Raw genomic sequence first — 13187 nt, forward strand, 5'->3', positions numbered from 1 at the left:
TAGCAGAAGCATAGTTATTGCCTCCAATAATTCCATGTCTCAATCAGAAACAACCAAAATGAAATTAGCCTAAAGGAGAACATCCCACACTCATTAGCTGAATGACTTGGCTGCACTTTAATGCAAATGAAAATAAAATTACATGTACACTATGCAAACTCCTCGGGAGCAATAACACCTTATTGCAAAAAGAAAATCTTCCCATACCCAAACTAAACTCTCAGATTTGTTTGTGAGGAGGTGTGTGTTGGGATTCTGAACTAAACTACCTAAAACATTAACCAACAGGAAACAAGCTTGCAATCTTCAGAAACTGTGGACCACATTCTTCTTTCTGATCAGCGCCTTTGTGCCACTCAGGTAGCGCAAAGGAGCTGAAATCTCTCTATAACTGGCCAACAGAGAATTCCCTTAGTGGTGGAGAATTCTTAGCTGATGCCTCACCAGAGGTGCTGACTCCTGCACCAATAGCTTTCAGTATAAAGGAGTCTGAGGAGAGGGAGGGGCTATGCTCCACTCCACTGATCCTGAGCTGGCATATGGCTCCTTACAAACAGCTTTGACAGGCTTTTTCTGTTATGTTAAATCTCTCCAAACGTTGGGGGAAATTGCGTGAAATTCAGGTTTCACTAGATGAACTGTCATTGAAAGCAAAGGAAGCTCAGGGGGAATATACTGGCTGGCAAAGTATCGAGTGCAAACTAAGGGCTGGTCTACACTGGGGGGGGGAGGGATTGATCCAAGATACGCAACTCGCGTAGCTGAAGTCGAAGTATCTTGGATCGAATTACCTGGGGTCCACATGGCGCGGGATCGACGGCCGCAGCTCCCCCGTCGACTGTGCTACCACCGCTCGCTCTGGTGGAATTCCGGAGTCGACGGTGAGCGCGTTCGGGGATCGATATATCGTGTCTTAACGAGACGCAATATATTGATCCCGGATAAATTGATTGCTACCCGCCGATACAGCGGGTAGTGTAGATGTACACTAAGTGCTTGTCTTCACTACCTGCTTGGATCGGTGGGTAGAAATTGATCTCTCGGGGATTTAATTATCGCGTCTCGTCGTACTCCACCAGCGCAGGTAGGAGTAAGCACCGTCGACGGGGGAGCCACAGTGGTCGACTTGCCACCATCCTCACAGTGGGTAAGTCAGCTCGGATATGTTGAATTCAGCTACGCTATTCGCGTAGCTGAATTTGCGTATCTTAAATCGATCCCCCCCACCCCCAGTGTAGACCTAGCCTAAGTTTGAATTTCCAAACTCTCCAATCATTTATTTTAACCTGGGGTCCACAACAGATCAAGTAGTTTTGAAAAGAAACTGTCGTGCCCCAGGCAGATTTTGTAGGAACAGCACATATGCTTCTGAATGTCTTGGCACTGTCCTGTGCCTTGTAAATGAAAAGTAGGTAATGGCAATTGTATGGGTGTCAATAAATCAATTTGTAAGATCTAGAGAAAATTTAAGGTGGCAATTATCTCAGAGCAGGGGACAGTGTCCCATCTCCGGCCGTTAGAGTCGCAGTCACAGATCGGCTATATGCCATTATAGGCAGTCCCATCATACCGTCCCCTCCAAAAACGTAACAAGCTCAGTCTTGAAACAATTTAGGTTTTTTGTCCCCACTGCTCCCCTTGGAAGGTTGTTCCAGAACTTCACCCCTTGGATGGTTAGAAACCATCTTCTAATTTCAAGCCTAAATTTGTTGATGGCTGGTTTATATCTACGTGTTCTTGTGTCGACACTGGTGTTCTTAACTTAAATAATTCCTCTCCCTCCCTGGTATATATCCGTCTGATGTATTTATAGAGAGCAATCATATCTCCCCTCAGCCTTCGTTTGGTTAGGCTAAACAAGTCAAGCTCTTTGAGGTTTCTTATAAGGTAGGTTTTCCATTCCCCTGATCATTCTAGTAGCCCTTCTCTGTACTTTTCATATTGGAAGCATGTAAAGGTGGTGTAAAGTCAACTTTGCAATGCCTTCTTGAGACATGTTGTGTAATCCTGTGGCTCAAGCATCACTCTCTGTATTAGATGCAATAGATGAAAAAGAAACTTTTGAATAATAATCTATATTGAAATATATGTATTTGCTAAATGTAGATGCTTTTACTTTAATTACACACACACACACACACACACACTTCTTCAAGTGCTGCGTGAAAATTACCTCCCTACAGCTCAGCCTTGTCCTTCCTCTCTGTGCCAGATTCTTTTCTTGAGTTGGCCAGTCCCATCCTCCAAACATATACAGCTCCTGTGGGTTATCCCTCTCCCCTACACCATGTAGCCACTGAGCAATTCCCACTTGGCTCCTGCTTCCAGCCATTCCCCCAAGCCTTCAGAAATACTTTAATTATTTTGCCTGGAAAATCCAGTTAATTTTTCAAAACAAATTCTAGTAAATATTTTACAGGGAAAAAAGCTGTTTCCCAATTGCCACATTGCAGTCGGTGTTCTCCTGCACAAAGAGGTCCGTAGGCACATCCGTTGTAAGTAAAAAGGGTTTTGCAGGTGCATACAGAGGAAAGAAGGCAACACAGTGTACTCCTGTGTTACCTTGTAGTGCTATTGGCATCAGCAATTCCTCTTTGCTACAAGTGAGAATTAGGGGGCATTGCATGGATCCTGGAACATTGGGTCAGAGTTGGAGAATAGCCACTGAGGAGCAAAATGCTGAATATATAGTTTGACGCTAGTGTAGTTCAGATAATCTGCAGTGCATATATATGTATACACACACACACACACACACACACATATAGTATTTAGTTATATTCATTACTTTCAGAGCTACAAGGAACCTCTAAGGAACAGCTGAGATACACTGCTCTACCTTTTGCAGATTTCTTATTCTAATTATTTTTACAGAGAGCAAGCTGCAAGGGGAGTTCTTCTGTCTGTAGCACAATGACAAACAAAGTGCCGGAATGAATACTGAGCTGTGCACACTTATATAATAGATACACTTGCATATGCATTTGTGACTATGGTGTCTATATACGTACAAAGCAGTACAGTAAAACTAATAGAAGATGTGTAGCTGAATCCCCTGCACTGCTTTGAAAATCTGAATCTGTATTTACATATGTGTATTGAAAGCAAAGAGGCAGAGACCGTGAGAAAAATTAATGTATGCCTGGGAATGCCGCAGAGTAAAAAAATTAAGGTTACAAAGTTGTTTTGAATCAAATATTTCTGCTTTTGGTCACTGGTTTGATTTTTAGTTAAACAAATCCTTACTAATAACTTCAACTGAAGAAATAAATAGGCAAAGCATGTGTATGCATGCATGAAAACTCCCAAATTTAAAAGTTTTCAGTAAAAAAAAAAACAAAAAAAGTTTTCAGTTTTCGAGTAAAAGGCAAAATTTTCCATGAAAAGCAAATACTTTCCATGGACAATGTGACAATTGCAATCCCAGTTTTCCATTGCAAAACAGCTTCAGCAGAAAATTTGTTAGTCCTTATCTGACTGTTTTAAAAATTTCCAGGCATTCAGTGAGGAAGGATGGTCCCATGGTTAGGGCAGTAGCCTAGGATACAGGAGTTCTGGTCTCTGCTCCACAGACTTCCTGTGTGGCCTGGGCAAGTCACATAGTCTTTCCGTGCCTCAGTTCCCCTTTTATAAAAGAGCACTTCCCTACCTCCCAAGGGTGTTCTGTGGACAACTAAACTGAAAATTGTGAGGTGCTCAGATACTACAGTAGTGGGAGCCATATAAAAACCTGAAACAATCAGGAAGCAGAAACAATTTCACGTAACTTAGGTGACCACAATGCCAAAAATAGCAAAAATGCTAAGAGCCAGATTCTGATACCTTCCATGATCAGTCCTGTCACAAGGTGGCCACTTCCCAGGTGCCCCCTCATGTCCTCAGATTGGCTCTGCCTCAATTTCTCTCTTCCAGAGTCCCCAGTAACTCCTAGCAAGCTTTCCAAGTAAATTAACCCCTCAAGGGCTATTTATAGAATTATAAAAGTCTCACAATCATAATCCAGAATTCTCTAGCACCCTCCATCTTCCAAGTCCCAACAGTCCATCAACACAAAAGTATGCCTCTGGCATCTCTCACTCCATTTAGATGTTCATATAGGCCTCCAGCATCTCTCACCACACCTCACCTGTATGGCTCTGATGTCTTTCACCACTTGTCAATTCCCTGATCTTGCAGGATCTTGGGCATTGGTGCACCTCGGCCCCTTCTATTCTCTGCCTGTGGCACATAATAGTTTAGTCACCTGAGGACTGTAATAGTTTGGTATGATGTGTAGGTGTTGAGTGGTGCTGACGGCCTAGGATGTACAAGAGATCAGACTGAATAATCTGGTGACCCATTCCAGCCTTAAATTCTATGATTCGATAACCATTACACTTGCTGTCAGGGCCCTAATGCCACCCCACAAAAGCAGGCAGAGATCCACACACACACCCTTCTGCAGACGATGTCCCCAGACATTTTAGGGTGTAAAAGCTTAACTGAGAAATACCATAGGTGATGCTAATATTGTCAGAGCTCACACAGCTGATCAACTGTTAGCCCGTGAATTATAAACAGGTACGGTGCTGGTCCTATGCTTTTTCAGTGTGAGTACAAGCATCTCCTGGGGGCGAGAGACCTGAAAGTGTCTTGCCCAGGTCCACTCACTCCCCTTTTCCGCCACTCCACTGCATGAGGCACCATGCGCGACGCCATGCCATTCCCTAGTCCACAAAGAGAAACAAATTAGTGGGCTCAACAGAGGGGTAAGTGGATGAAATGTAATGGCCTGTGCTATGCAGGAGGTCAGGACAGAGGATCTAATGATCCTTCCAGCCTTAAAAATCTATTAATTGTCATGAAACCAGAAAGCACCTTTATTACCTTTACCCTGGCAGGAGCCTGAGTGGTTGCAGCTTCAAGGCTGAGCTTTCCAGTCTGAGTCCAGGGTAAGTGGGACAATCGTCATCACGACCTGTCAGAAAGCTTTACCAATGAAATAAGTCAGGAACCTTGTGCTGTGAGTAGGAAGATGGAAACGGGTAGCAAGGACCCAGTCTGGGGAAGAGGAGGCTGGAGTTAGGACTGGATAAGTTAGCCTGTCATCTGAAGTGGGGGGGGCAGTCAGCAAAGGCCAGGAAAAGCATAATGTGGGACTGCAGGAAAAGGCATGAGTTTATGTGCTGTCTGCTGGATTGTTGCCATCTTGGTGGAGGCTGCAGCTTCATGGTACATGGCATGCGATTTTATGTCCATCACATTCATATCTTGGTTACAATTATCATTTAATCAGAGTTCATTGTACACTAGATGCATGCATCAGTATGTGATGTTTGATTATTAGTACCTTCTTTTCTTGAAGCACTTTTGTTGCTTGTGAATAATACATGAGTGTTTACAAAGGTAGATAAATGATCTCATGTATAACTCAGATTCATGTGTCTCATTATAGCTGCTTTTTGATTTTTCAAGTGTGGTCTATCTCCTATTTCACGCTTACACACACATCATTTAATGTACTCACAGGAAGGGTATCAACTCAATTGTTCTTTGCTAAATGCAGTTTAATTGTGGACCACAGTTTAACATGCATTGTTTTGACAGTGTTATGAAAATTAATTGGCACTGCTTTTATTTTACAGAAGTCTCCTCCGCTGTTTCATTGCACATGCTCTGTGTCAGTGTACTGGATCATCAGCTAGTCAATAGCATATAGGACAGCATAATTACCACGTTGTAATTTAATTATATACCAGTGCACCTAGTAGCTGCGTTTGATATTATGTGATTGTATAGCAGCTAACCCCCGGTGCAGTCCACAGCATATTGGTATTTTACTCCTTTCCCCTCTTGTGTATATGCATTAAGATATGATCTTGAAGTATATGAACACATACTAGTTGTTGCCATAAGATTCCTGCTTCACTCACTGTGTTGAACAAGAGCTAAAATGAGGTTGATCAAATTTCACTTTGGGTGGATAACTTCAGCTCACACCCACATGAACAGGAAAAAAGAGACACTGTTGGAGGCTGATGGTCTACTTCAAACATCACAAGACTGGTCTGACTAATAAGCGCATGGGCGTAATTATAAACGTAAAGGCCACCATCAAACAAAACATTTATAAAAACAACAGGTGAAAGGCAACGTGTTAATGCTGATGAAACTGTGAGGAAAGTGAATCTCCTTGATTCTCTATGCTACATTGAGCATAGCAATTCATGAAAGAATACACTTGACCGAGCTGTTTTTAAAAGGCTAGATATTATTTAATTAATGTGATAGCGAGAACAAAACCGAAATAAATGACTTTAATCAATAATGTCATATGATCCTCTTATGAGTGGCGAGGATTTTATGGATTTTGTTAACATGGATGCCAATGAAACAAGAGGAGATTTTATAGATGAAAAGGTACTAGACACTCTAAAGAGAACAGTTGCTGAAAATAAACAGATAGCTGAGGAGGAGTTACACTGATTGCCCTATGCACACAGCAGTATCCTTGCATTTTCTCCACAACAGTGAAATGGAGCCAGAAAAGTAGACTAGTCAGTGTGTGAGTAAAACTATTAGAGAGTCAATTCACAGAGCAGACATTCCTGACTTAAACCAGAATTACTGAGGTTTTAAAAGATTATTTACATGCTCGTTTACTGTGCTGTCATTTTTATTATGGCTTTTAAATATGTATATTATGTATAGTATTTCATAAAATACCATGAACTGTCCTTTACTTAAAACAAACACCTAGGTCATGACTCAATTAACTTTATTTCCTGGGATGGCTACTTAATTGGAATGAATCAGAATCCATCAAAGCATCCCAAGTTAAACATCTATTGGTCTGGCCAAACATGAGAAAGCTTTAGTCACTTCCAAGTGGTAGAAGATAGAGCATTCAGGAGGATTAGAGCAACAAGGTGGGTGAGGTAATATTTTTTACTGGACTGACTTCTGAGAGACAAGTTTTCAAGCTTATACAGAGCTCTTCTTCAGGTCTGGGAAATGTACTTAGGGCATGGCTACCCTTGCAGATGTAGAGCGCCGTGAGTTAAACCCGCCTTCGGAGAGCACAGTAGGGAAAGCGCTACAGTCTGTCCACACTGACAGCTGCTTGCGCACTGGTGTGACCACATTTGCGGCACTTGCCGCGGCATTGGGAGCAATGCATTATGGGCAGCTATCCCAGCATGCAAGTGACTGCAACATGCTCTTCAAATGGGCGGGGGGTGTGGAGTGTGACAGGGAGTGTGTTATGTGTATGTGGCGGGAAGAGAATGGGTTTTTGGGGGGCTGAGAGCATGTCAGCATGCTGTCTTGTAAGTTCAGACAGCAGCAGACCCCTCCTCCCCCCCGCCTCGCTCTCTCACACACAGCATTCCACACTAATGGCTTGCATGCCGGCTGTCAGAAATGGAGCTTTGAAAGGGCATTTCCACACTCCTACAAGAGTTCAAAACAATGACAAGAGTGGCCACTTGACTTAAGGAGATTATGGGACGTTTCCAGAGGCCGATCAGAGCGCAGTAACCCAACACCTCATTCATACTGATGCCCGTGCGTTGTAGCCAAGGCGCAGCAAACGTTATTCCTCTCACCGAGGTGGAGTACCAGCAGCGCTGTAGCTGCGGAGACAGAGCGCTCTACGTGCCTTGCCAGTGTGGATGGGGAGTGAGCTAGTGCGCCCGGGGCTCCTTTATTGGGCTGTAACTTGCAAGTGTAGCCAAGCCCTTAGTATCACAGCTAAATACAAGGCGGAACAGATTGTTTAGCATAAGTAGTTGACACATATTTCAAGGGATCATTCAAGGTAAAGTAGCCTGTTAGCACCTTACCAGTCAGAGGGGGAAAGGGTGGGGGAAAGATGGAGTGGGGAGGGATAGTGAGTTATAGATTGTTGTAATAAGCCATAAATCCAGCATTTCTGTTCAGTCCATGACTTTACTGTCTAGCAAAGTTATGAATTTAAGCTCCCAGGCACATCTTTTAAAGGAATTGTGCAGGTTTCCTTTGAGGATGACGGCTGAGAGATCAGATATGGAGTGATCGCTTTGTGAAAAGCGTTCAGCACAAGTGATAGGGTATTTTTGTCTTTATCATTTTTCTGTGTGAGCTCATTCAAAAGTATAGTGATTGTCTGGTTTCACCCACATAGTTGTTATTGGGGCATTTAGTGCACTGGATGAGGTACATGACATGTTGCAATAGGCATGTGTAGAACCCATGTTTCTTGAAAGAAGTGTTGAGTGGGGCATTGATCATTGGAGATATGTCTGCAGGTTTTCCATCTGTTGTTCTGGCAGGGTCTGATGCCGCTTTGAGTGTATCCTTGTCTGTGAGGATGATGATCTGGGAGAGATTGGGAGGTTGTTTGAAGGCCAGAAGAGGGGTTTCAGGAAAGATTTCTTTCAGGAGGATGACTGTGCTTGGGATGGGGACTGGGTCTGAGATTGTTTTCTCTGCCTCACAGCTGCATGCAAGGCCTGAAGAATCAAGTTTTCATTATTCTGGATGTTGTAATTAGTTAGTTTCAGCAGCTTGTTGAAATCTTGTGCCTTCAGTGAGACCTCCCTTGTAGAATATGGGGAATAGAAACTGGAGACATCAACTTTGCCCAGTTCTATTTCTGATGCACTGCGTTCCACACCTGGGGAATGAAAAAAACAGAAACAATGGGATTCACTACTGAGGCCCTGTTATACGCTGTGGTACATATCCATCTAATACACTGTGTCAAGCACAGCCCAGAGGGTGCTGACAGATTTAATTACCAATCCAGTACTTTGATCTCTGGAATGTCAGTCTCAAATCTGAACCCTAATGTGATGAGTGTGAGGATGAAGGAGACTGCATTGCTGTCAGCACCTCCTACTGTCCAGTCCATGGAAAGTCATTTATAGAGGTCTTACAGAGGACTGCATGTCTACCACCCAGTCTGGAGAGGAAGAGGGTTCAATGACAGTGAGGAAAAAATAAAACGGGACGTTGAGAGCAGGAAGAAGTAGAAAACTGGTATCTCCAGAAATGATCATAAAAAGAAAAAACTGTGATTCATCCAGTAGTTTTGCAACATAAACAACCACCTGGCCCACAGTATAAAGTACAAACCGCCTCCTCTCATGTCTGCTTCACCCCATCAGAAAAACCTTCCCAACAATCATCTGAAATCAAACAACTGCTCAACTTAAAAGATATGCTTTGCACTGCACTCTAAAGGCTGTTAAACTTGGACTTTGGAAGATGTCAACAAGGAGCACTTTTCCTCCAGACCTCAGTTGTGTGTAGAACCCATAGCCAGATCCTAAAGTCCTCAATGTTTTATAAATGAAACCCCGCACCTTGAATTTCTCCCACAGTACACAGGAAGTCAGTACAATTCACAGACCACAGGTATAATGTGCAAATGTGAGCTCACTCCACTGAGCAGATGGCCCACTACATTTTGTACTCGCTGAAGTTTTTAAGTGGTCTGCAAAAGTATCCCCAAGCACAGCACAGTGCATTAGACTGAGCAGGAAGAGACAAAGTCATGAATGATGGTGGCTGACTCCATATCATCAGAGAAAGGCCACGTCATCTTAGCTAACCACAGACACAAAAAATAGTGGCACATACCCACATTCATATGATTAACATATCCTTTTTCAACATGACACAGTTACCATTACTCCCTCATAATCCATGAGTAGATGACAGTCCAAAAGTATCTAAAACTGTAAATCATTGTGGCCAATAGAAGGAGCAGTGGAGATTTGTATAGGAACAGAATTTTGTTTCAGGGAAAAAATTGTGAAGGCGTACAATTGTTTTCTATGTCATCAATTGACACTTAATACCAGTTATACAGCAAGGTGAACAAAAAATTCTTTTCAGACGCTTAATCAAGTCTAATGATTCTGAATTTGCTCTGAAATTCTGCTCTGCTCCTTGGAGCTATTGCAAAGTCTGCTAATCAGTTTCACCTCCTCCTTATCCAGATCCCTGTGTGAGGTAAACCCTGGAAAAACAAGAAAACTGCAGTACCCAAATCTGATGAAAAAAGTTACGTAAAGCTGAGTAACACCAACATATGGAGAGAATTACAACCTCAAATGCCTCACCTTTTCCCACAGCTGCCTCAAGTAACTTACATGTTGAACACATGATTTATATTGAAAGCCTAGCTCTCAGCCATCCAAGACTTAAATAATTTGTTGTGGCCTTCCAAATTGTTCAACAAAGGCCTAAAAAACAAGTCATGGAATAAAAAAATATTGTAAAGGTGTCTGAACCTATATTAAACTGAATGTTTTCTATAACCTCAATGTTAAACTTTTGTGGTCTTGGCCTGGTCCACACTAACCCCCCACTTTGAACTAAGATATGCAACTTCAGCTACGTGAATAACGTAGCTGAAGTCGAAGTATCTTAGTTCGAACTTACCGCGGGTCCACACGCGGCAGGCAGGCTGCCCCGTCGACTCTGCGTACTCCTCTCGCAAAGCAGGAGTACCGGCGTCGACGGCAAGCACTTCCGGGATCAATTTATCGTGTCTAGACAAGACACGATAAATCGATCCCAGAAGATCGATTGCTTACCGCTGGACCAGGAGGTAAGTATAGACGTACCCCTTGATTAATTTACACTAATACTTGGTGAGATAACACCAAGTTTGAGTCAGACTAAGGTAAATGTGAGACTAAAATAAGGGCTGTCATACAGAACAAATGAGTAGAGCTGGGTGAAATTTTTCAAACAGAATCTTTTTTTCAGTGAAAAATTTAGACTCTGCAACACAGAAACGTTTCATGAATTCACATAAAATTCTCTGAAATGTTCATATTGAGGGAAAAGTTTTGATATTTTTGAACTGAAACATTTTGATTTTTTGATTCAAAACCATTTTTATTTTAAATGTCCTTTATTTTCACTTTTTAAAATTTAAAAATGAAAAAAGCTTGAAATTGAAACAAAACATTTCATTTCAGATGAAACATTTCATTCAGCTTGAATTTTTAATAAAAAACTTTTCAATTCGTCACAAATTTTGAAAAAAATTGGTTTTGGCTGAATCCAAAACAAATTTTTATTTTCAAGTTTTTGGGAATTGCCAGAAAACTGAAAATTTTTGCCCAAACTCTATAAATGAGTGATATTACTGGCTGAAAGTGGTCATTTAGAAGTCAGTCATGTTGAAAGTAGAAAAAGGGACCCAGACAAGAGAAATGTTTATTGGCATGAAATAAAACACAAAGCTCTAGAGAGTGAGCAAGCTGCTCATGCTGACTGTAATGCAACGACTGACTGCTGTTTACTTACCAGGTGCTATGTATCTTTGGAAGCTGTCATTCACAAGTGGGAAATAAAGCAGTATGGGAGCACCTGGGTTCTCTCCATCTTCAAACATATAACACTCCTTTAGATTCTTCCTTTCTTCCTCATTCAACACAGGCTTAGGAAATGGGATTCCTTGCTCTGAGAAGTACGTGGAGGCCCGGTCCAGAGGCTAGATCACCGTAGAACAGAACAAACATTAGAACCAACAAATAGACAAAAGTCTGGATGGGATTGTACTGGGATGCCAATAGGAATGCAAGCAACTGGCGACACATGGGTTACATTAAAAGGGTTTAGGGTGACCAGACGTTCCGATAAATTTGTCCAGATATCCGCCGGCAGCGCTGGTTTCTTTTTTGCTCCACCGGTGGGCCTGACTCAGCTTTTTTTTTTTTTTGCGCCTTCCCCCCCATGTGTTCTGATATTTTCTTTCCCTCATCTGATCACCCTCAAAAGGTTGCTGACAATACATTTTACTTTGTTCCTTGAAGGGCTGTCCAAAAATAATCTTACTGCACAAAACAGGAAAACACTTAGTACAGATTGCAAAGACAGTTCAAAATTATACTATTCATTTAAAGACACAAGTGGCCAAGAGAGTTGTAAAACAGGAATTGGACTGGGAACAACACAGCAAGTATTCAAAGGAAAGAATGGTGTTACCGAAGATAATGTCTGCATTTAAATATAGATGGGTCAGGGAGGTGGCCGGCAGATCTGGTTTAGACTCCCTTTTTGGGTTTGTGTTTGAGGACAAATCAGAAGTAGAACTCTCAGTCAAAATCTGACTCTAATGCACTGAATTCTAGTGAGCTGTTCTCATAAAACAAGTCTGACATTTAAATGGGAACACCAACAAGCATGTGAAGAATTTTTTCATTCATTAAAATCACACTTGGATAACTCAGGAAGTAAATAAATAAAAAAGACGTTTTATCAAACTTTTTTTTCAATCACATGTGGACTGAAAATGAACATTCAAACCCTAATGGCTGTCAGAGAGTTGAATTTGTGCCTTAAAATATGGGACAGGTTTCTAATGGAAGTGGCATCTCAACCATCACTACTGCTTAGTGCCACGCCACACAATGCTTTAATTAAATGTAGTGCATAGACCATTGTTCCCAAAACAGGGATACATGCCACTATCTACAAAGTAGTTCAAATTAGATCAAGATTTTTCCTCCTGGAATCACTTTTTTCTTCTAATATTTAAAAGTAGGAAGTTACTAACACTGGCTAATAAAGACTTACAGACAACTGGCCATTACTGAAGAAAACAAAGGAGAAGCTGACCACTCTTACCATTGTCTGTGATCCTCCACTGTAGTTCAAATGCAGGATGACATCCACTTTCCTCTCTGGTCTCATAAGTGGTGGGTAACTGGTATCAAAGAAGAATGCAGTATCTACCAGCTCCAGATGCTCTGCAGTGTGTCTCAGTTGATTAGGCAAAGAGTCTAGTATAGTGTCTGAAAGGTAAGTATTCCTTATAAATGAACCATTGCAGGAGTAGATCTGCTACATCTTGAATTTCAAGGATCAGACAGAAAAGAGAAGTTCAGCTTCCCTCCCGCCCAAGGCATGCACAATTTTCTTTTCTTTGTGACAGTTATACCACTATAGCTTGCCTGTGCCATACAGCAGTGGTTCTCAACATTTTTTGCACTGTGATCCCATGTTACAAGAGGGGAGAGTTTCAGGACCCCACCTCCTATCATTTGGGGACCCCTTTTTATCTAGGCGAAAAGGAAAGTTGTTAAAATCTAGCTGGAGCTATGGAATTCCCTTTCTCACTCCCCCGGAGGGCCATGACCCTCAGGCTGAGAATCCATGCCTTGACATGGGTCCTCTCTGATATAGATGGTCATTCCATTTCTGGT

At 42.0% G+C, this 13187-nt stretch overlaps 1 protein-coding gene across 1 annotated transcript in view; it reads right to left on the minus strand.

Annotated features, from left to right (window-relative positions):
* Positions 1 to 8253: 8253 nt before the first annotated feature.
* The window catches only part of LOC117876480 (cytosolic phospholipase A2 epsilon-like), a 46947-nt gene continuing 42013 nt past the window's right edge, over positions 8254 to 13187 (minus strand). Inside the window, exons 18-20 of the mRNA XM_034768733.1 lie at positions 12610 to 12776; positions 11287 to 11473; positions 8254 to 8635 (exon numbers count right to left, since the gene is read on the minus strand). Coding sequence (XP_034624624.1) covers positions 8397 to 8635; positions 11287 to 11473; positions 12610 to 12776 — 593 coding nt within the window. The 3' untranslated portion in view covers positions 8254 to 8396. The remainder of the gene's footprint in view (positions 8636 to 11286; positions 11474 to 12609; positions 12777 to 13187) is intronic.

Source organism: Trachemys scripta, chromosome 4 (assembly GCF_013100865.1).
Source record: "Trachemys scripta elegans isolate TJP31775 chromosome 4, CAS_Tse_1.0, whole genome shotgun sequence".
NCBI classification, from domain to species: Eukaryota; Metazoa; Chordata; order Testudines; family Emydidae; genus Trachemys; species Trachemys scripta.